Here is a 24,088-nt window from a genome sequence, read left to right on the forward strand (position 1 = left end):
TTATGCAGCACTTCATGGCACAAATAGCATTGCTTCCATAAGCACTGAGTTTTGGCTACACAAAGGTAGTACAGCTTTACTAGATTATTACAAACATGTACCTACTGTGGATGAACAGTGTAGACTTTCCTTTTCTATCTCTTGCTCATATGGGTTACTCAGTAATGTTTCAAGCAGTGCAAACTGCAGTAACAATGTTGGATTTTGAGGAAGTTTTGGTACAGCAGTGTAGGGGAAGTCTGTTGCTTAAATGAGCTCAAGTGTTCAGCAAGCTAAGGGCTTGCCTCACAGGTATCTCATGCAGGATGCTTCATTTGATTTTCATTTTTTGTACAAATTTACTCTTCGTTTTATGAGGACTGTTTCTCTTGCTTGAGTTCCTCACTTTGAGGAGCAATTTTTTCCTGAGTTGATTTATATGTTGTGGTTTTTCTTGTTTCTTTTTTCCTTCATTTTATTTCTCTTGAGGCCGATAGGATTTCAGTTTTCTGCAGATGGCTCTGATTTCAAGCACTGTGCTCTTCAAGAATGTTTTAGCTGGAGTGTGTTAATGGAGTGTTCAATTATTTGCAAAAAGAGGAAGACTGTGCTTGTTATGTGTGTTAAACTGCCTTGGGATGGCTCTACTGTCATGTGCTTGGTGTTGTTGTGTTTTAAAGGAAGTCTTTGTAACTTGTGCTTTGTAACATTTCAATTCCTGCAGCTTTATTTTCTGTTTGATGCATGTTTAGTTGGTATATTTTTTGTTTTTTCCTTCCTTTATCTATGCTTTAGTGTTTGATGAGAGGTCTACTGGAAGATCTACCCTTCTGTACCCTTTATTGCCTGCTACGAGCCCTCCAGAGAGTGTGGTTTCTTACGAAGATGATTTTGCCTCATCCCAGGGAAGCAGCACTTTAACAGACAAAAAGATTTCATGTGACCTCAGGTAACTGTGTTATACTGCTTGTGAAAATCAAAATGCAGAATTCAGCAGGAAATAGTTAATGCAAAATTTGTTTCATAACATGCTGGGTATCATTTCTGTTATGCTGCATTGTAATACTAGTCAAGGTGATTTCCTTAGGATCTTAAAATTAATAAATCAGCCAGCATATTTAAGACATAAAGATTAGAGTCAAGTATTCCTGTTCTCTATAATTATGTTGTTGTTTAGTCAGGCAGATAGCTCTAGGTAGGGTTCTTACCCTTTGTAGTCAGGTGAAAATTAGTTCTTCAGTTTGTGTGGCTGCTGTAATGCTTTAATGTAATGAAATATATTAGCCTTTGTAATTTAGGAAAAAGAAAATTTATTTGAGAGTGTTAAATACTTTCAGTACTTCAAAATTTTGTAAAAAGCCTGTCATTGCCTTCAGTAAGGGTTTGATAATTCTTAGTCATGAATACATAAATTGTTAGAACTTTTTAAACCTTTTGTACAGATTAAAATTTGAAGGCTCTAAACCTTGGACTCTCTACATTAATACAGAATTCACGTGGCTTCCTGAATTTCCTAAGACCTCTTTTATTATGGCTTATATTTTCATCTTTTGGGCACCCTGGGGAAGGCCACAAGTTCTGTGTTTGTATTGGTAGTATTTTACCTCAGAAAAAAGAACAGCAAAGGGCACTTTACACAGTGGAAATGTTTACTGCAAAAAATGTTTTTCTTCTTATTAAACTTATTGATAGGTCTTCTGTTAGTATTTTTCAGTATATGATGAGTTACCCCCTTATTTACAAAACTTTTGTAATCCTTTATTGAAACTCACTCATATTTCTGTCAGTTTATTGATGATACCTGTATGCCCAGAGATTATCTAAAATGCAGTCATATTTGGGGTCATTCTTAGGTTGTTCAGGTCTGTAGTCAAACAGCTCCAAAGAGTTATCATTGGAAAGGATGATTCTTACACCTCTTTTACTGTTTCATATTCTCAGAAGCACGTTTCAATATATTCAATATCATGTCAAAATTACTAATGTTTTAGCTGAGATAATTTTTAATCTCAAAATCCAAGCATTTCAAGATGGACTAATTAGTGCAGTTTTGACTATGTCTCTGTAATTTAACATGTGGTGGGTTTCTTGTGCACAGTGCAACGTGGGAGTTGGAAGTACTTGGTTAATCACTGTCTGTGTGCTCCTTTTTAGTGTTGCTGCCAGCAGTAATTCAAGCATTCAGGAAGAAGTTCCAAGCAGCAAGTCTCCCCATGAACCTCAGTCTGTAGAGCATTCTCAGCATTCATCTGGACCACGATCTGCAGCATCTTCTCACTCATCTGTGTCCTCTAAAAAGAGAGGGAAAAAGGAACGTAAGTGCAGCTCTTGACTGTAGGATTTGTGTGGGTTTTTTAAGGAGGTTTTAAGGCTGCCTTGTTATAAAAATAGCAGTCTTTCTGTGCATCTAGAAACTGTAATCTAATACTGATAGGAGAATTTATTTGTTTCTCCAGTGATTGCCTCTTAAATTCCTCTTGACTCTGATTATTCTCTGACTTTAAAATGCAGTAATCTGAAATTAAACAGGCAAGAGCTTATTAACAGTATTGAAGATTTTTCCTATGCTAAAGCAGTCTTTGAACAAATTATTTAATTTTGAATAACGTCAAGAAACTATACTCAGATTCTGTACTGGGGAAATGCCAAGTGGCTGCTGAGAAGTCTGAGTTATTGCCACATTTATGAAGGTGACAAGCTTGCCTGTATGCTTCATGTTTGGATCAGAGAGAGTTTTCATTAAGTGCACAAATTAATAAATACACTTCTTCTTTGTACATTATAAAAACATGAAGGAACTTGATACTTGTTACACTCTTACGACACAAGGAGAAGCTGTTTTTCAATTCAATAAAAGGATGAGAAAAATAATATTGGGCATTCCAAATTCTCTCCCAATTTTTTCAAAATTCTTTTGCTTACCCAAAGAAAGATAGTCTTTATTCTAATTATCAGTATTGAAGAGTCATATGCTTGTTTTCTTTAAACTGACAGTGTGCTGAAATGGAAGATGAGTGATAGTTTTGTTGGCAGTGGACACAACATGCAGAAGAAAACTAACCTCCTCAAGGAACCTGCCAGATTTTCATTTCTTGACTGTTGGATTTACAGTCTTCTCTACTCAAAGGCATCTTTTAGTGGGGGAAAAAGTTCTCAGTTATTTGGAGTGGTGTCCTGATGGCTCAAATACTCAGAATACCAAACCTAAACTGTGTGCAACATTCTTTCTTCTTAGGGTCAGATTCTTTCAATGGAAGTTCTCACCACTTCCCTGTGGAAGAAGATAAAAAACTATCTGAAATAGAGTGGGGATCCCAACAGACAAAGAAGTCCTTATCAAGCAGCAGAGTTTGTAGTAAAGATCATGAGCAGAACACGGACATGGACAGCACATTAGAAAACCTGTCAGGACACTCCCCGTTGAGGTAATGTGATCCATAGGAGACTGTATGCAGATGTAAGCAAGTTTGGAAGTGTTAGGGCACTAACTAATAAAGAATGGCCATGTCTTTGGAAATGCAAAGGGAAATTAACAGAAATGTTCAAATATCAGTAAGATGGACACGCAGAAAATTTTTCCCTGGGCTTAGGAGAATATTGACTACTTTCTTTTTTCTTTTCACCGCCAGTTTCTCAGACAAGGGAAGATCCCAGAAGACATCAACTTCTTCCCCATCTCCCAGTTCCCCAAAAATGTTGCAGTTTGATTCTATGGGCAATACAGCAGAAAGAGTCAAGTCACCTGCTAGCTTTTCTGGAAGTACATCACCAGGGATGGAGTCTAACATACTCTTCCCTGACTTAAGCTTGGGACCTAGCAGGTCTGTAGCAGGAGCACCCTTAACAAGCGGTGAGTTTTTTTGTTAAAACCATACTAATCCCAGACTACCTGAGGTTTTTTTCTTTATTTTTTGATGTGGGGCACTAAAGCCAGGGTGACTCTATAAACCTTATCCTGCAGAACGTTTGCTCACCTGCCCTGCCAGTCTTCAGCGTCAGTTATCAGCAGAGTTGAGCTACCTCAGTGTTATTGAGGAGACCGTGCGACAGCTTTCAGATATAGAACGAGTGAGAGGCATATCACTTGCCCACCTGGAGAGTGTTTCTTTGGCTCGGATTCTAAAGGTAATGGAAATTTTTTTTATATAAATATTTTGCAAGAAAATCAGTCAAATTAGGGCAGATTATACTTTTGCTAGCGATGCAGGACGTGATAGACCATCTCTGATAAGATCCATTTCTTAGGATTTCTGTTATCTGTCTTATTTTAGGTTGACACTAAGGCACTGGGTACTCTAGAATATGTGTCATTCACACACCATTAACTGGAATCACAGCTTTGGTTGTCTACTTCAGTAGATAAAAACTTGATTATTTACTGGATTTGGTGTTGAATCCCAACATCATGCAGTGTGGTTGTTCAGGCTGGATCATTTGTCTTATTACATGAAAATGATACTTCTGGTTGAAGTTTCCTTATGTTTCCTTAAGTTGTCCTTATTCCAGTAACTGGAATCACAGCTTTGGTTGTCTACTTCAGTAGATAAAAACTTGATTATTTACTGGATTTGATGTTGAATCCCAATGTCATGCAGTGTGGTTGTTCAGGCTGGATCATTTGTCTTATTATATGAAAAGGATACTTCTGGTTGAAGTTTCCTTATGTTGACAGAATTGCTTTTCTAGTTTATTGAACCAACTGTTCTCCTAAATCCTCTTTCTTTCTATGCTAGGGTAGAAGAGTATGGGCAATGTGCACTGTCTGCTTAGAAAGGGGGGGGGTGTCATTTGGTGGGCTGAAAATTTTACTGAAGAGGTACCACCAGTAGAGTAGGTCTAGGTCTTTCAGAAGTAGTTGCTGCCAGTGGCTAAGGAAAAAAAGTTCTTTACATTTAACTTATGTGATTAAAACTCTCCTGATGTGCAGTCACAGCAGCACCACCATGAACGCAACTTGGCCCTTCTGAAAATCAAGGCTGAGCAAGAAGCTTTGGAAAGTCAGAGACAACTGGACGAGGCAAGGCAGAAGGCAGCTCAGGTAATGCTGTCCTTGAAAAAATGTGGCATCTGTAAGAGGCAAAATGCTGTAAGTCAATCTCTGCCTACAAGTATTCTTAATTTGAGGCTGTAAACGTTTGGAAGTGGTGAAAAGGTTTATTATAGCTGAAAAATGGCTCTTAGGGGCTAGTTGAAAATTTTTTTTGTCCAGATTTTGAGAAATATAACTGTAGTTATTGTATCAGAAAATCCTGAAGAGCTGAAGTGGCTGTGTTTTTTACAAAGGTCCATGCAGAGTCCCTGCAGCGTCTGACCCAGTCACGGCAGGAAGCTTTAAAAGAAATGCCACGGAAGGCTGCAGCCAAACAGGTGGAAAGTGCACTTCTCACTGCAGATGCAGCTCACCAGATCCATGAGGTGAGGTTCTCAGTGAAAGGAAGACTGTTCTAATTTCAGTACTACTTTGAATACTAAAAAAGTGTACAACAACTCCAGGTTGTTCTCTGTTCAGTGCAGCTTCATCACCTTCATAATGTAACGAATGATAAGACTTAAAAGGAGTTTTTCTGGCATCTGTACTTAGAAGTCAGTCAGCAATCTCACATCCTTATTCTCTGTTCTTATGATCTCCAGTTAATGAACTGTTAACAAGCTTGTTGTTCAGCAGAGATGGATGGCAGTGAACACAACACTTTTAATTTTAAAGAGTTGTACTCCATCAGGGATTGATCTTGTGTCTGTTTTATGTGCAAAATAAGTTAGTAAAGCAAAATTGCAATTTTGTTTACTTTTGAAGGTAGGAGACCAACCAATAAAGGAGGGGGGAGGATTTTCAGCAGAGGTCTTAAGTTGGTACTGAACTTGAAATTTTCCTCTTTTGAGTCTTTTCATTTTTCTTGTGGCATAAAGAATATTTATTAGTTTTCAGTTTTGTATATCAGTTGCTTCACATGTGGGGCAGAAATACAGTAACTGTAAGATGCTTTTGCTTCTTCATAGTTTAGCAATTGTAGTGACTGTGGGTGAGTTGGAGTGTCTAAGCCTGATGGGTGTGAACATAACTGTTTCTTAACAGCTGCTGGACACGTGCTGCACTGGTGCTCAGCATGACTGTATTTGTGACAGGTAATAGGACTACAGAATGATACTGATGTACTTGTTCTGGACTTCACCAAATATGTGAAGCTTAAATCATTTTTGATAGACAAAAATGGGCTAGGTAAAGGGAGCAGAAAAACTCAGGCATCTGAGTGGTTGTTGCAGGCAGTGAAGTCTTGGATGAAAACAAAGAAATATTTGCATTTTATAGAGCCAATTAAACTGGATGTAAGGAACAGCTTCTATGCAGTGCAGGGTTTTAATCTCTTGCCTCACTTCAAGTCAGAGAATAAGAGGTGGTAATGAAGAGGTTGATGGTAGTGAGCTGGTCAGTGATGCTGGGCTAGCAGAGTTGCTTTTCCATCCATGTTCCTAAGTGACTCCTGATGCTCAGTTGAGCAGCCATTTGCTTTAACTGGAATGCAGCAATGGAAATGATGGTTGCCAACATGCTTTGAATATTTTTGGATGTAAAGCATAATTTCTTATGTACATCTTACACATTTGTTCAATAAATCAGTAAACTGCCTGCTAGAATGACTATTTTCACTGCCTAAAAAAAAATCTTGATGCTGATAAGCACATTGTAACCCTTTGTTTTTTAATGTGTTCAGATGACAGAAGTAGCACGAGCACAGGTCTCGGATACGGTCAGTGCTTCAGCTGCTCCAGTCACCCCCTTGTTTGACCACCAGCAACAGCATCATTCAGAGTTCATGAAACAACTGAGAGCCCGAAGTGATACAAACAGGTTTTGCATAATGTTTGATATCTTAGGAAGGGGGAAGTAAGATCTGTTAGGTTTTGCTTCACCTTTTTTGAAGAAAATTCTAAGTTGTCATAATGAGTGAGCATCTAAGAAGAATTTAGATTCTACCTTTAGTAGTGTACACCATGGGTGACATTAAATGGTTCTGTGAAGCTCTATATAAAGGAGAAGAAAACCATGTTCTAAATGTTTTGTGGGGTGGTTTAACTAGTCTTACCTTTAACCTTTTCAGAAATTTTAACTGTTACTACTTCTAGTAAACTGATGAAAGCTTGTGAAAACTATTACTCTTTGGTTGATGACAATGCAGATTTACCCAAAGCATAATGATACAAACAGTTTTTGCATAATGTTTGATATCTTAGGAAGGGGGAAGTAAGATCTGTTAGGTTTTGCTTCACCTTTTTTGAAGAAAATTCTAAGTTTTCATAATGATTGAGCATCTAAGAAGAATTTAGATTCTACCTTTAGTAGTGTACACCATGGGTGACATTAAATGGTTCTGTGAAGCTCTATATAAAGGAGAAGAAAACCATGTTCTAAATGTTTTGTGGGGTGGTTTAACTTTTGTGGGGTGGTTTAACTAGTCTTACCTTTAACCTTTTCAGAAATTTTAACTGTTACTGCTTCTAGTAAACTGATGAAAGCTTGTGAAAACTATTACTCTTTGGTTGATGACAATGCAGATTTACCCAAAGCACTTGCCTTTCTTAGGAAATGTGAGTCTGCCACCACATCACAAGGCAAAGAGGAGCCAGGTGGCTCAAACCAGACATACTCGGCAAGATTTGATAGTTTTTCAGAGTCCTCAAGATCAAAGGTTTATGGTCAGAGGTAAGATGAGTTTAGATTACACAGTTTAGATTAGTCTTTTTACTATAAATAAGAACTAAAACATAGAGCAATATCAAGATACTTCCTTCATTATATACTTTAAAAAGAGGGAAAGTCCATTTTAAACGTTCAACGAGTAAGCCTGCCCTGCATTCCAGAGCTTGCAGGTTTAAGTGCCTACCACAGTTTGCTTTGTCTTTAATTAAAAATCCTCTTACACTGTGCTCCACAGTACAACAGTATGCTGTGTGTTAATATCTCCACTTTTTAATTTGCTGAATTTATTCCAATTGGGTGCTTTTATCTTTCGTAACTTCAAAACAATGGGTTTCTGCTTTCTCATTCATCTGAATTAGCAAGTCTGGTGAGCAGGTAAAGGGAAATGGTTATTCCCCTCTGTTTGGCTTCTGTGAGACTGTCTGGAGTGCAGTGTCCAGTTGGGCACTCCTCAGTAAAGGGAGGACATTGACAGACTGGCACAAGTCTAGTGGTGAACCACCCAGAAGGTTAGGAGGCTGCAGTATGTGATGTAGAAGAGAGGCTGAAGAACTGAGCTAACTTAAGTTAGAGAAAAGTCTACCTTCTGTATCCTAAGGGTGAGTTGTTAGGGAATATGAGACCAGACTTTCTTGGAGGTGCCCAGTGAGGTGACAAAAGGCAACGGTGACCTTCCAGAAAGGGGAAAAATCACTGGAAAGAAAGATAGTTCCCTGTGAGAAGACTGGTCAAACACTGGATTAGGGGGTGCAGGGAGGTTGTGGGATCCTCTGTCCTTGCAGGTGTTCAGAACTTGGTTGAGGCTTTCACTTTGGTTTGATGAAGTGCCCTCAGAAATTCTTGCGCTGAGATTATTCTGCTTTCTGTCCTGTGGCCTAATTGCATACTTCTGTTGCTTCACCTTTGTTCTCTAAAACTTAGGCTGAGTCTCTGAGTATTTTTTCCTAAGTATGTGCTTTTTGTGCCCTTTCTTGCTCGGTGTCTCTTTGAAATGGACTAGAACATAGACATACTTTCTGAAAATGCACTGCAGGGACCTTACATCTCCCTTATGAGGAAAGGCTGAGGGAGCTGGGTCTCTTTAGTTTGGAGAAAAGGAGACTGAGGGGTGACCTCATCAATGTTTTCAAATATGTAAGGGGTGAGTGTCAGGGAGATGGAGTTAGGCTTTTCTCAGTGGTGACCAGTGATAGGACAAGGGGTAATGGGTGTAAATTGGAGCACAGGAGGTTCAAGTTGAATATCAGAAAAAATTTTTTTACTGTAAGGGTGACGGAGCCCTGGAACAGGCTGCCCAGGGGGGTTGTGGAGTCTCCTTCACTGGAGACATTCAAACCCCACCTGGACACGTTCCTAGGCGATGTACTCTAGGGGGCCCTGCTCTGGCAGGGGGGGTTGGACTAGATGATCTTTCCAGGTCCCTTCCAACCCCTAGGATTCTATGATTCTATGATTCTATGACCTGTAGAGCTGCCAACTCTGTGAAGTGTGTTACTTTCTGTTCTCTTCTCCATGTATCTGGCTGTTCCGTTAGGATTTTTGGTTTGCCTTTCTACTGGCTCAAGATTTTACATGAAGTGTCTGCTTCACTTGTGTTTAATCCTGTGTCCCACTTGTGTTTAATACTGAATTGTAACTTTCTGTTTTATGGTCACTTACCTGACCTAGTTAGCTTTCATAAAGTCTCACATCTTGTCTCTGATCTCAACCAACTGGAATGATTTTGTCCTCTGTAGTTCAAGTTTAAAGCAGTATCTTTCTCATCCTTTTAAAAAATTTATATCTTTGAGATCTTTGCAATGGTTTAGCATCAGTGCTCACTGCTAGGTAGAGGGTGTGCTATGAACAACTTACATTCTGAAGAATAATAAAAATAACAAGTTCTACTGTCAATCTGCAGCTTGAAGAGGCTTGAAGTTTTAAAGTAGCCAAACTGCTTTTTAAAAACAGAACAAAACCCTCTGCACGTGGGTTTTGCTGGGATGTGAATCAGGGTGTGTACAGTAGTAATGTAATATAAATATTATGAAACATGCCAAAATAGTTTTTAAACAAAATTATCTCTTGATAACACAGCAGTACGAGCAGCCGCCAAGAGAGTCCTTCAGTCCCATCTTCTAAGGAGAAGGAGAAAAAGCTTTCCCATCATGAAAAGAAATCTGGCAGTATTGAAGATCAGGCTCACACTGCTGTGGATGATTCCTTGCCAAGTGATAGTATTTTATCTCTGCCAGATGAAAAAGGTTAGCTGGGTTGTATGTGTGTGATGAATCTTAAAGGTGGTGGCAGGGGAAGGAGGTGAATCTGAGTTAGTTCCTGAAATAAATAGAGTGTACATGAAGAAAGCAGAGCCCCAGGTGAACTGGTGGCCTCTTAAGAGATAACAGAGGATGACACAGAGATGGGAATCTTTGAAATTCTGCACATCACAGTGGTGGAGTCTGTGGACCTTTATACTTTCTGCTGTCCTAGCTGTACCCGGATGTTCCCTTGCTGGTTATGCAGGCCGAATACCAAATGTTTCAGCAGCCCCATAAATGTTTTTATACCTGTGTACAGAATTCTGTTATGTCTTTTAAAGCCAGATAACAGTGTTCTATGATGTTCTCTAACTCAAGGTTGCTCTTCTCTAAATGCCTGTTTTTCTGCATGAGAGCAGTTACCTCCTTGTCTTTCCTGCCCCCTTAACTTTACTGAGACGAGACAGAGTAAAGCTGCTTTTGTTGTACATAACTGAACATGAAGCTATTTCCCCGGTTTCTCTCTCAGATTCAGCATCTGCTGCAACAGAGTATTCCTTGAAATTTGATGAGTCAATGACAGAGGATGAGATTGAGGAAAAGTCTTTCAGATCCTTGCTGCCCTCTGAGAGTCATCGCAGAAATAACTTGGAGAAGAAACGGGGTAATCGTGATGATTCTGATGAGGAAGTCTCCCCAGAAAAAACAGCTCTGTCATCTATCAAGGTAGGTCAGGCAACCATAGTTAAGGCAAATTAATTGAATTTGAAATGTTTAAGCTGGTGAGCTTCAAGTGAGCCATTCTTGAATGGTTAGTGGTCTTGAATCAGTTGTGTTTGCAAACTTTAGGGTTCTTTTCCTCCTGTGCCTCTGAGTGGCTTAAAACATAGATTTGTCACACTCTGTGTCACTGTTGTAGAAGTTCAGTGACTTGACTTGTGAAGCAGTCCATCCAGGCCTCTACCTTTTCTCTTGTGGCTTTGGAGAAGAGTAGTGACTTTCTGAGGTAGGTTGTGAAAGCCCAGTGGTGAAAAGCCCAAGAGGGTACCTCCCAAAACTGTCGTGCAGCTCAGGGCGTGACCAGATCAGATAAAGATGGTCTGCACAAGCCTCAGAGAAAAAGGCTTCCTGTCTTGTGTGTTTATCTATGTATACACACACACATTTGGTAACTGAAAAAGAATCTCTGGAATCTCTGTATATCATGCCATATTTTTCTTGCCTTCTAGAAGGCGAGCATGCCATTCTCAGGGGGGCAAGACAGTTTCTCTAAATTTACCATGGAGATGGTAAGGCAGTACATGAAAGAGGAGGAGATGCGAGCAGCACATCAGTCCTCGCTGCTTCGACTGCGGGAGAAGGCTCTGAAGGAGAAGACCAAGGCTGAATTAGCTTGGCTGGAGCACCAGAAAAAGTAAGGCTGCTCTGATTACATATTGTTGTTGACTGACTTTTTTCTTTCTTTTGTGAAGTACCGAGTGATATGAACAATAGTGACCAGATTTAATCAATCCACAGTCACTCTCTGTATGAGAGTACCGTTGTTCACCAGACATTTTCTTCCAATTTCTTGTTGTTGTGGGTTTGATGAAGGCTTGTAAGGTAGTGACCCAAGTGTCCTTCCTTTTTCTTTTGTCAAATGGGGAACATGCTATCTCTGCAGAACTTCTGCCCATTCCTGTGAGGTCACATGTTACCTGCACTGGCCTTTTAACAGTGCACATCTGATTAAATGGTACAAAATATTCCACTGTAGAGCACGCCAATGATTAAGTACAGGCTCTGCAGCAGGCTAGGAAAAGTAAATTAATTTTTTTTAACTTTAAAGAGTGAAAGGCTTGTTGTTCACTTTTTTCTTATTTAATAATTTTTTCCAATCTATTTGCAGGCATTTGCGAGACAAGGGGGAGGATGATAAGATGCCTCCCATTCGAAAGAGGCAGCGTGGTCTGCTCCTGAGATTACAGCAGGAAAAGGTAACTGATGCCCTCTAGGAAAATCCTGTTGAAATGTTAATTAAATGTTTCAGGCAGTGTAAAAGCTAAGTATTGAGGAAACCTCCACTCAATGCTTTTGGATTGGAAGCTACCACTTTTTCTTATCAGTAAGTTACATTTGCATTTTGGTGGTGTTTAACACATTTTTTTTACGTGTCCCTCTGTATCACTCATCTCACTGATTGAGACGTAGAGGTTTTAATTGCTCTTCTGGGTTTTGCTGCTTAAGTTCAGGATAGTGACTTCATCATGTAATTGCAGTAGTTTTCAACCCATAGCAAGGACACTGTGGCAGCTTTAGTGTGTTGTTGGAAACTGTTTGTCACAGTTCTTATGCTTAATCTTTTATACCTCACAGGCAGAGATCAAGCGCCTTCAAGAAGCGAACAAGGCTGCTCGGAAGGAGAGGCAGCTGATCCTTAAACAGCAGGCAGAAATAGAACGAATCCGTCAGACTACAATGAAACTGCAGGAAAAACTGAAGTCTGCAGGAGAAAATAAGGTAGTAAGTGTTCAGTACAGAAGTGGGAGTCTTCCCTCTGGTTGTGCAGCTGGTGTTTGACTTCAGTGTTTATAGGAATGGAAAGCTGCTGGATTGAACCTATTACTTGGAAGCTTTGTCTGCCTCAAGCAGTCTCACCTGCTTTTCTCTCTGCAGTTTGGAGCACTGTTTCAGGAAATGCATTTGGTGAAGTTATAAATCTTTTGCTTTGATTAGGCAATAGATGGTGTTTGTTAATTCTCAAGCTTGACTAATGACTTGGGGGATATCTGGTTTTCGGCGCTTGGATCTCTCAGGCTCTGATTTTCATAGAATCATAGAATGGGCTGGGTTGGAAGGGACCTCAGAGCTCATCAAGTCCAACCCTTGATCCACTCCCACTGCAGTTCCCAGCCCATGGCACTGAGTGCCACATCCAGGCTCTTTTGAAATATCTCCAGGGAAATTTTGTTTGATTACTTGTCAGACCTCCAAGTGCTAAATGTTGGCACTAAACTCAAAACATGCTGCTTCATGTGTGTGTTAGTGTCATTCCATTAGGTTTCTTGCATCTGTTATACAAGGTGGGATTTTGGTAACTGGATGCCTCCTTAAAAAATTTTGAGGAGACACAGGTTTAATAGTAGTAGTATAGAAAAGGATGGCTTTCCTGTTTGGGTAACTAAGATTCTGGTGGGGTGGGGTTTTTTTTTGTTTTGTGGTTTGTTTTGGTTTGGCTTTTTTTGATCTACATACAGTTAGGGGGGAACTGAAATTATGGAGAAAAAAGGATGGACTAAACACTGCATCAAATAAAAATTGTTGGAAATTGAAGTTAAATCTGCAGGTGGCCAGGCTTCTCTGAAGTATTATTTGATGTAATCTGGGGAGAAGTAAGCTACATTAATACAAATTTTAACAAGATTGTAAAAGAACTTTAACTTCTAATGTTGCTTTTTTGTTTGTTTGTTTAAAAAACATTTAACTGCAGGAACTTCACAACAAGGATGATGTCAAACAAAGCAATGGTTCTAGCCCACTTCCAACTGATGCAGAAACACGCAGCCCTTCCTCAATGTCAGTTTCCAGCAGTGAGACCAGTAGCATTATGCAGAAGCTTAAGAAGATGCGCAGCAGAATGGATGAAAAGTAACCATTTTATTTTCTTTTCATATACAAAAGTTTACAATTTTAATAAAATGAGTTTGTTTGTGCAGTGTCTGCGCTAAAAATGGCCATCAGACAAATCTGAGGTATTGATGTCACCTTCAGTTTGATCTGAGTTGCCTGAAAAGTAGCTAAATGGAAACATTAATAGAATTAATGGAAACATTAATAGAATTAGATTAATCTTTGAATATAATATTTTAAAGACTACAATTCTTGCATGAGTTCTAACAATCAAATGTTGTCAACTGGCAGGCTGTATGGTCATGGTTTTATTGTAGAAGTATTCTTTGTCCCTGATAGATTTGGTAAAAAAAAGCATGTCAGTTCATGAGATTTTGATGTTTGTACATACAGGGAACTTGGACAGGGTCCAGCTTGATCATACATCTTGTCAGAATTCCCCTTGCAATGAGAGACCTGAAGTCAAAATGGTCCCTGTATTTTAAATCTCCCCTTTTATTTTAAATAGAGAAAAATACAGGGGGTGAGACTCTGGAATTTATTGTGAATTGAAGCAGAAGTTATAAATAACAACAGTCTTACACAAAACCTGGTAACCAAATTTGAAATTGGGTCCCAGAAGTCACTGAGTTTGTCAAGCACATGATTTCTGCCTTACCATCCAGCCACTCAAATTGCAATTCTGATTGCAATAAAATCAGCTAGGAATAATTTCTGTAAGTATTTTCTTAATTAATGGGGGTACTACATGTGTGCCATTAATAAGACCTTTCTTTTCTTCCTGTGTAGTCCACAAGTTGGAAAAAATGAAAATGGTTCTCAGTCTTGAGAAGAAATAATTAAGTATAAGTGCAGTTAGTGAGTCTGAAAACTAAGACTGAATTTGTTGGTTTTATCCAATAATATGTTTTGGTTAAAAAATTTTTCTCACCTTTTCAGCATAGGAATTACTTTGTCTGCACTAAATATCCCAACTGCTTTACCAGCATGTGCTCATTAGTTTGAAACTTAAAATACTTAATGCTTTACCAGCATGTGCTCATTAGTTTGAAACTTAAAATACTTAATTGAGGGTAATCCATTAGAAGTCTGACCTCTGCCATTTACCACAAAAAACAACCTTCACTTAAACAGTTTTTATTGAACCAAGGGACGTCCTTATATTTTGGTCCATGTAGGTGATCTTTGGAATGTTTTTTAATTTTGAGACACCTTAACACATCTGGATAAAACATGAAAAAGCAAGCACTGCTGCTTGTAACAGCAAGCTGCCATCTATGGTTCCTTAGCAACCTCTTTCCATGGTAATAGTTAGGATTTGGTGTAAGTAAGGAAAACCACAAACCTGTGTTCTAGTTGCATAGTCTTCATGCTCTAGCCTCAGTTGATTACTATTCAGACTTTTCTGAAAGAATCTGGTAAACTGAACAGCCAAAAGGACAAATTATTTTAGATTTGGAAGCATCTATTATTTTATATATAGATATTATTTTATATATATATATATTTTTATATATAACATCTGTTATATTTCCAAAACAAAACTCTTGGCCTTCCAAGTCATGTGAAAACCACCCCATGGTTATAGCAGCAAACTCTCTCAAAATATATTTTGAGGTGGATAAATACCTCAAGAAGGGGACTTGAAAAGTATGTGCTCTGTAGGCCATGTGGACTTTTAGGGTTTCGAGAAAACAAGATTTTTCTTCTGATTCTTTTTTGTGTTAATAAGAGGGTATTGCTCTTGGGTTTTTTCATCTGAAGTTCAACATACAAAATTTCAATTGGTGATAAAAAGTTACAGCTTATAGATTTTCAGATATAGTAGTGATACAGGATTGATACTGTAAGAGATGACAAATACACTTTTGTATTCAAGACTTTCTTTGCTGCTTTTACCAGATAGTGTTTTTCATTTCTAAGCAGCAGTTTTGATTGCAGAAAGAATTGCAAGTTAATAAGGAATTGTTCATACTATTACAAGGAGTAGTAGGAGGTCCAAAGTATGTTCTATTCTTAGAGATACTTTAACCATCATTGTAAAATATTTCTCACTTGGAGAATACTTTTCAAAAGCTGAGTAGCAGGTTTTAAGCTTAAATAGTTGCTCTAAGGCAGAACAAGTGTAATTGTTTGATGTATGTAGTCAGGTATTTTTGGTTTTGTCTTGGATTGCTATATATGTTCAAAGGAAGCAGTATTTTGTGTAAATGTAAATGATGCTCTAGAACTCAACCTTCCTAATTGCACAGCTTTTACACATTTTTTGCAGGTGTTTTTGATAGCAATAGCAGTGCTTATTGATTGGAAAACAGTGCTGATTTGGTATCTTTTTTTTCCCCATGTCCTATTTGTAAAATGCATAAGAATAATATTAACATAGTAGAGCGGGACATTTGGTTAGGAGTGGATACAAAGCTGATGTGTCAAGGGAATTGGTCAGATTGTGAGATATGGAAAGATGAATGATGGAGTGTGAAGGAACTGGAGGAAGGAACTGGGAAATGAGGCTGTGCTGGAGGCAGAAATCCTTTGACTTCTTTACTCATAAGTCAGCTTTGATATTTCTCTTCTGCTAAAAGGGAAATGAAAGAATGTTTCTGTTTTCATTTAATCCATGAGTGAGTGTAGCCTGCATGTGAACAGGAGCATGCTCTGTCAAAGAGAACCACTTCCCCCTTGCTTTCCTTGCACATGCAACCTTAATGATAATCTGCATAGTAGAAGAACTAATTAAATGATCATTTTCTTTTGCTTTCCCTTGAGATGCTTCTTAGCTTGCACTTGATATGGTAGAGCATGGTGTTTTTTCCTTTAAATATGAGGACTCATTTAGGAATTAGCTTAAAGTGGTAATTCAGTAGGAAATTAAGTTAATAGAGTTTTGTTTTTTTAAAACAATAGGCATTGTCTTTCTGCAGTTAGTACTTCAAATAGAAGAGGTGATATGTGAATATTCTGAGACCAAGTCTGCCTTTGTTGCAGAAAAAAAAAAAAAAAGGCACCTAGAAGTTGAATTGCAGATGTATCTCAAACTTTTCCTGGAATTGCTCATGCTTTTATAATACATTATTTAATATCTTTTTTGTTGTTGTTCTTTCACTGGTGCTCACCTTTGGAGAAGTAATTTTACTGAGGTTTCACCAGGTGAATGGAAACATGTTTGACGTTTCAAACTACTGAAGTTGTTCATACTGCAAAACCAGCAACACACTTCATCAACAGTTAGAATGACAGGAACTGCAAAATGATCAGGTTGAGATATGTTAACCCTTGCATGTGGAAGACTGTATCCAAGTAATGAAACTCCTTCCAAAATCTGAAGAAAAATAATATAGCAGTATGAAAGTACCTTGCCTTTGATTAACATAAAGAAGTGTTCCAAGTGTGTGTGTTCTGTCACATTCTGCAGAACAGCATATAGTTTTTCTACTTAAGATGTTGGGTAATAACTATACAATGTTAAAATGCAATAAATGTTAAAGTTCTTTGCTGGATGCTATCCTTTTCTCATTCTTCCTTCCTTTTTTTGCTATCTTAGTATTAAACTCTTCCTCCTTATTTTGTAGACACTGCTCTCCTGTTCACTACTTCTTCTCTGTCTTTACGTCTCACCACTGGGCCTCTCTCAGTGTCTGTTTTCCCAACCTCCACCCCAAATTCCAGCTGTATATCTACAACCAATTGGTCAGGTAACTGTATCTTTCTCAAGTGACAGACTCTTTGATAGAGCATGCTCTGTTCAGACCTAGAAAGTCAAAAGGTTCTTTATCAGTAAACGTTTTTTACACTTCCCTCACTGTTTCCAGTTCTTTATTGATGATGTAAACAGTGGGAGTGGTGGGTGCACATTCAGCAGGTTGGCAAATGACACCAAGATGTATGGGAAGGGATGCCATCCAGGGACCCCTTGACAGGCTTGAGATGTGTACAGGTAGAGGCTGGTGTGTACCTCTTGAAGGTCAACAGAGCCAAGTGCAAGGTCCTGCACCTGGATCAGGGCAGTCCCCAGTACCTGTAGACTGAGAGATGATTGGATTGAGAGCAGCTCTGCAGAGACTCAGAGGTGTGGTGGCCAAAAAAATTGGATGTGGGCTGGCAATGTGCACTTGCAGCCCAGAAAGCCAACCATATCCTGGGCTGCATAAAAGGCAGTGTGGCCACCAAGTCTAGGGAGGTGATGCTCCCCCTCTACTCTGCTCTCATTAGACCCCATCTGGAGTACTGTGTCCAGCTCTGGGGTCTCCAGGATGAAATAGCCTTGGACCTGTTCTATACCTGAACAGGTACAGAGGAGGCCACAGAAATTATCAGAGGGCTGTAAGCACCTCTCCTATGAGAACAGGCTGAGAGAGTTGGGGTTGTTCAACCTAGAGATGAGAAGGGTCTGGGGAGACCTTACTGTGGTCCTCAGTGTACAAAGTGGGCTTTTAAGAAAAATGCAGAGAGACGTTTTACCAAGACCTGTAGTGATAGGACAAGGGGCAAGAGGGTAGATATAGATTAAATATTAGGAAGAAATTCTTCACTATGAGGGTAGTGAGCCCCTGGCCCAAGTTACCCAGAGAAGCCGTGGGTGCCCCATCCCTGGCAGTGCTCAAAGCCAGGTTAAATGAAGCTTGGAACAACTTGGGCTGGTGGGAAATGTCCCTGCCTATGTCAGGGCAGTTGGAACTATATATATGCTCTTTAAGGTCCCTTCCAACCCAAACCAGTCTGTGATGCTAATTTCTTATTCCTGCTGTGTTCTGAGCAGCAGCCAGGCAGTTCACTTTAATCCCACTGGCTGGTCACTATTTCAGAGTAACTGCTGAAGCTGTCTAGTTTGGGCTTGAAGTCACTATACCTTGGATATAAATGTACAAGAACAGGTTAGAACCACAGGTTAATATTTGGAATGCATGGATAAAACGTGTGGTTAGTACCAAAGAAATAGTTAGGCTTTGAAGTCATACAAGTATATTCTGAGTGCTGCTTCTTCCTCTTTGCTCCCATAGATTTCCAGCTTCATAGATGCCAGGTGTGCTTCTGCATTTTTTTTTCCTGTGAAGGTTTCCCTGCTTTTGAGGATAAATGTGTACCCTTGGTGTTGCAACTGGAACCCTCTGGACTGCAGTAAATACTAAGGCAGTGAATATGCTACCTTGTGGTTCTGACCTTTTAAACCTTAGGGTTGTAAAAGGTTTTGCATCTTTAGCCATGATGCTTTAATCCTCCTCTTCCTGTACCTCAAATATTGGAACCTTCTTCCTCTCCCATCACTTTTTTTGACTTATGTTTCTTATTAAGTAGTCTTTGTGTGGTTATTAATTTCATGGTCATTTGGTTAATCCATTTGGCATCTGTTTTTAAGGAGTCCCATCCTTTTGATTCCATTTATTTCGGCCTTTCTCTTGCATTTAACTTCAACTAGACTTGCTTCCCTCAACAACCAGTACACTTTGAAAATCCAGATTCTGATAAAATCAGACCATGGGTGAAGGAAGAAGAAAAAGTTCCCTTTTGCATTGAGATCATTGTAATCATGACATCCATAACGAGTTCCACATACATGAACCAATTGATTAACTGACCAGGTGTATATCTGAAAGTCTGAGATGATAAGTGCTGTCAAAATACAGAACATAAGCATGACTGTCAGAGTCATGTTTGTAATGCAATTACTCTTGGTAGACTATTAATTATATTGATTGATGATTTGCCTAATCTACTCAGATGATGTTTGATGTTTGATAAAGTAATGCATAAAATAATGGCATCTGTTAGCTTGAAGGTGGCAAGTGGCAAGAGACTCTGAGGTGCTATCTTTCACCTGCTTCTGTGAACAAAGATTGTGGGCAGGTCTTACTGGCTTCTGAAACTTTTCTCTTTGTATCATAACTTGTACAACTTATCTGAATCTGCCTTAGATGAGGACGTACCTGAATCTTACCCTTTCTTATCAACTGCCATCTCACTTTTCCAGGGAATAGAATGCTCTGACCAAGTAAGAAATCTCCCACAGCAGGCAAGACCTGCAGTTTAGCCACTTGGTCATTCTCATCTCTATAAATAAAAGGATGCTTTGAAACATAGATAATCATAGAATCATAGAATGGGCTGGGTTGGAAGGGACCTCAGAGCTCATCAAGTCCAACCCTTGATCCACTCCCACTGCAGTTCCCAGCCCATGGCACTGAGTGCCACATCCAGGCTCTTTTGAAATATCTCCAGGGATGGAGAATCCACCCCTTCCCTGGGCAGCCCATTCCAATGGCTGATCACCCTCTCCCTAAAGAAATTCTTTCTCATGGCCAACCTAAACCTCCCCTGGCACAACTTGAGACCTCTTGTGCCCTCTTGTCTTGCTGAGAGTTGCCTGGGAAAAGAGCCCAACCCGCCCCTGGCTCCAACCTCCTTTCAGGGAGTTGTAGAGAGTGATGAGGTCTCCCCTGAGCCTCCTCTTCTCCAGCCTCAACACCCCCAGCTCCCTCAGCCTCTCCTCATAGGATCTGTGCTCCAGTCCCTTCCCCAGCCCAGTTGCCTCCTTTGGACCTGCTCCAGCACCTCAATCTCCTTCCTGAGCTGAGGGGCCCAGAACTGGACACAGGACTCAAGCTGTGGCCTCCCCAGGGCTGAGCACAGGGGCAGAATCCCTTCCCTGGACCTGCTGGCCACGCTGTTCCTCAGCCAGCCCAGGATGCCATTGGCCTTCTTGGCCACCTGGGCACACTGCTGCCTCCTCTTCAGCTTCCTGGCAATCCAGACTCCCAGGTCCCTCTCTGTCTGGCTGCTCTCAGCCACTCTGTGCCCAGCCTGGAGCTCCCCAGGGGGTTCTTGTGGCCAAAGTGCAGGACCCGGCACTTGGCCTTGTTGAACCTCATCCCGTTGGGATCAGCCCAACTCTCCAGTCTGTCCAGGTCCCTCTGCAGAGCCCTCCTGCCTTCCAGCTGATCCACACTCCCCCCAGCTTAGTGTCATCTGCAAATTTGCTGATGATGGACTCAATCCCCTCATCTCAATCATCAATGAAGATATTAAACAGAAACAGATGAGGGATTAAAAAAGCACAAATGAAATTATCTGCTTTGCAGCTTAAAAACTTTGATGCTAAGTGTTTGGGATAGCTTGAAAATTAGAAATTATAAGGCATTTGCAAAGCAAAATGCCACAAGTCTTTGAGGACTGCCTTTTTAGCCACCACACCTTCTGTACCAATGACAAACCCTCCCTCTAGCTGGCAACCATGGATTTTCTACAGGGTGATTCTGTGACGTGTTAAAGATGTCAGTGTAGGAGATGAATGAATTGATACGCACTCTTTTCTGGACTTCACATGTCAGAGGAAGTGTGTGCAATTGATGTTGAACTTGGCTCCATTTACTGTCTTAGAGGTTAAATGCTACTGTCTGGGTTACTTCAATGTTTTGAAATAAAACCCACAAGTACTGTCATTCAGGAGCTGGCAAAAACAAACAGTGTATGCACACAAACCTCTTTGTACCCACCAAGTTCTATAAAGATTTCCTGTTTTCTGAGGTTTTGTGGATTGTCTAAGAAATATTTGTCAGAGAGAAAATATCTGCCAGTTTTCAGCATGAGCTTTTTACTCTGTTCTTAATCTGGCAGCCAGATAGATTAGTAGCTGGGAAAAAAACCAGTCCTGTGTCCTTATTCTCCTGATGCTGTCAGCTCACAAGTAACATGCCAAGTGTAACCATCCATAGAAGTGACTCTGAAAGGAAGAAGGATAAAAGCTTCAGAAATCCAGGAGAACTGTTAATACAGAATCACCCTCTTATAATTATGTATTTGGAAAGGTTTGGGGGGGGGCAACTGGGGTTTACAATTTTTCTGATTAGCAAAAAGGTTCATTTTTCAAACAGTCACTGCTTTGAGGGTTCCAGTTTAATACCACAGGTACTTTTCATGTCCTAAAGTTGGGAACTTATGCTGTTCACTTTAGTGAATGGTTAGTAGCACTTTTAATGTTGAAAATCTCTGAACTTTAAGCAGTGTATTGACATTATGTTGTAGACTTACTGCAGAGAAAAACCACTTCTCTACTTGCATTTTTTTTTCAGCAGCACATCAGAAATCTAGGAGATATCAGTTAGTGTGGGTATTATCCTGGAAAACAATTTGGACAGTTGCAATTCTGGGAAGTGTGGCAACAGAGCATCGGGGTATGGGTTGTTTTCCCATTGTTTTCTGCTCTGTCTGTCAGGTTCCTAACCAAGAGAGAACAGAAGCTGATGCAGCGTCGTCAACACGCTGAGGAACTGCTGGAGTGGAAACGCCGCCTGGATGCAGAGGAAGCAGAGATACAGCAGATAGAGAAGCAGGCTCTAGCTGCCTGGGACAAAGAGCTGCTGAAAACCAAAATAGCCAAGAAAGAGATGGGGGATCAGAGAACTGAGCCCAAAGGTAATAGGAAGTGAAAGGAAGTGGTGCGGATGGCAAGGATAAAGCAAATTTTGACACAGTGATTACTTAGGTTTTGCACTTTCTTCCTTTTTGATGTTTTGGTGGTGATTGTTTTTTTCTGGACACTCTTAGAATCTCAATTTCTGCACTCTTTACTACCTTCTGTTGCCCTGTTTTTAGCTCTATTTTACACCCTAGTTAAATGTGTATTCCTCCTACGCAAGTGAACAGTGCAGCATAGGCCCATCAGATACTTCTACATACAATTTAAACTATATTTCTGTCTTTCATAACAAAAATAGTGCACGATCTTTTGCTGATCATCTGAGCTGACTGTATTAAAACCATTTTCCCCTGTAGTGTTCAAAGTGTCTGTCCTGTTAGCCTTATTACTGTTGGTGTGGATGACTCATCAGAGGCTGCTTTCCTCTTGTCTGTGTTTTAAAAAAATTGAAAGCATTTTTTTCTTCCCTCTATTGTTAATGCAACATAACTGTTTGAAATCTGCAACCATGCTAAATTGTGCTAGGATCTAACTAGTATAAATGATGTTATTGGAAGGAAAAATAAGTTCCCAGTAGTTGGGAGTAGTTGGGAGTAACAGCTCTGCTATTCTGTCTTAAGTGCCTTGTAGTTTCTGCCTAAAGCACAAAGAACTAAATTGTGTTATGAGAAAATAATGAAACTTCTGGGATTGTTACAGAAACAATAATTTTTAATTTCCCCCCCCATTTTGCTGGGAGCAGGCAGTACATTCTTTCTGTAAGGGGAATTCAGAATTATGCCCTATTACACTCTTCACTGAACTGAAAGCTGAATGTTGACTTACTGAAAACAGTCATGTGGATTTTAGGCATAGGTAAGACACACATATGGGGAAGATGTTTTAAAGATGATACATGTGAGTCAGTAAGTTCCAATGAACAAAATTTAAGCATGAATGCTGAATTCTTAGCAACACATGAGAAAATGCATTTGTTTTCTATTAATTGCACCAGCAAGCATGGGAGCACAGCCCTGCTACAGAAAGAATTCCTCTCCCCAGCTTTTGCTCAAATATTGAGTAGTTCTCCATGGCTGCATCAGTAATGCTATGACTCCTACAGAATTCAGTAAACAGGAATATTGAATACCCAACTTATTATTTTACTTGTTGCCAGTTGAGAGACTCATGATGAAATCATAACATTAAAATGTTTTCTGCAGCTACTGTAAAGGAAGCAATCAATTCTAAATTCAAGATCTGACTTGCAGATTATATGCTATTCCATGACTTCTTCAGACTAATAGTAATTCTTGCTGAGGTATGGTCAACTGGAAGGACAGGTTTCCCTAATAATCTTTTTGGAGCATCTTGCCTGGGAAATGTTAGAGTGTTCTGCAAACCTCTTTATTTTAGCTATTCAGTGATCACTGAGAATATTTGTCAGTCTTAAATCATAGTTATCTGGTAAACATGCTGCTTCTTCCTAAATCTTTCACCCTCTGTGTCTAGGTGAGTGAAATAACACTTATCAATTTGACATGTATTAGTCAAATTAGGCTTTATATGAAGGCATATAAGTCAGTGCAAGTTCTTAAGTGCTTTGTTTTTTATCTCATTACTGAATCTCAGAAACAGTTACTGAAGAAGCATCTCCAGTGCCTTCTTGCTCTCAGCTGAACAATGAAACCTCTATCCCAGAAGACCTTGACAGTGTAGCTGCTGAGTCTGTCCCATTAGAGGCTATGAGCCATGGACAACCAGAACACCCAGATCAGAGTACAGTTAATGAAGAAATGGTTAATTCTGAAGAGATCAAGTCCTCTGCCTCACTTGGCAAACTCGTAAGTGAGCTTTTTATGCCTTATGTATTCTTACACTTGTAAAAGACTATCAGAGTTGCTAGAGCCATCCCAGTTGTCAAAGCAGAGACGAAACTATTCTCTTTTGTTTGCAATAAAATTTGACATTACTGTGAATAAGCACTGTGATCAGATATGTTCTTTGAAGTCTTGAGGAAACACTGCATCAGCACAGGCTTTAGGTATTTTTAAACTTGCGAGCAGCCTTGCAAAATGTTTTGCGTGTGTCGTGTAGGTATGCAGCATTAGGTGGTGGAACACTGACCCAGTTACCAGTGTGAATTAGCTGTAGGCTAGCTTATTACCACTGGGT

The 24,088-nt window shown here is 39.8% G+C and overlaps 1 protein-coding gene across 14 annotated transcripts in view; it reads left to right on the top strand.

The window, feature by feature from the left end:
* CEP350 (centrosomal protein 350) overlaps positions 1-24,088 on the top strand; it is a 73,958-nt gene that overhangs the window by 30,220 nt on the left and 19,650 nt on the right. For 5 of the 14 annotated variants that reach the window (XM_071751349.1, XM_071751358.1, XM_071751347.1 and 2 more), the window contains 18 exons: positions 775-928; positions 2,134-2,294; positions 3,215-3,404; positions 3,609-3,829; positions 3,941-4,104; positions 4,907-5,017; positions 5,263-5,394; positions 6,690-6,862; positions 7,559-7,678; positions 9,752-9,918; positions 10,445-10,641; positions 11,145-11,329; positions 11,804-11,891; positions 12,271-12,417; positions 13,385-13,542; positions 17,094-17,216; positions 21,731-21,930; positions 23,546-23,757. In XM_071751349.1, coding sequence (XP_071607450.1) covers positions 775-928; positions 2,134-2,294; positions 3,215-3,404; positions 3,609-3,829; positions 3,941-4,104; positions 4,907-5,017; positions 5,263-5,394; positions 6,690-6,862; positions 7,559-7,678; positions 9,752-9,918; positions 10,445-10,641; positions 11,145-11,329; positions 11,804-11,891; positions 12,271-12,417; positions 13,385-13,542; positions 17,094-17,216; positions 21,731-21,930; positions 23,546-23,757 — 2,903 coding nt within the window. The remainder of the gene's footprint in view (positions 1-774; positions 929-2,133; positions 2,295-3,214; positions 3,405-3,608; positions 3,830-3,940; positions 4,105-4,906; positions 5,018-5,262; positions 5,395-6,689; positions 6,863-7,558; positions 7,679-9,751; positions 9,919-10,444; positions 10,642-11,144; positions 11,330-11,803; positions 11,892-12,270; positions 12,418-13,384; positions 13,543-17,093; positions 17,217-21,730; positions 21,931-23,545; positions 23,758-24,088) is intronic. The other 9 variants (XM_071751353.1, XM_071751354.1, XM_071751352.1 and 6 more) reach the window with 8 other exon arrangements.

This window comes from Heliangelus exortis, chromosome 8 (assembly GCF_036169615.1).
Source record: "Heliangelus exortis chromosome 8, bHelExo1.hap1, whole genome shotgun sequence".
In the NCBI taxonomy this organism is placed as follows: domain Eukaryota; kingdom Metazoa; phylum Chordata; class Aves; order Apodiformes; family Trochilidae; genus Heliangelus; species Heliangelus exortis.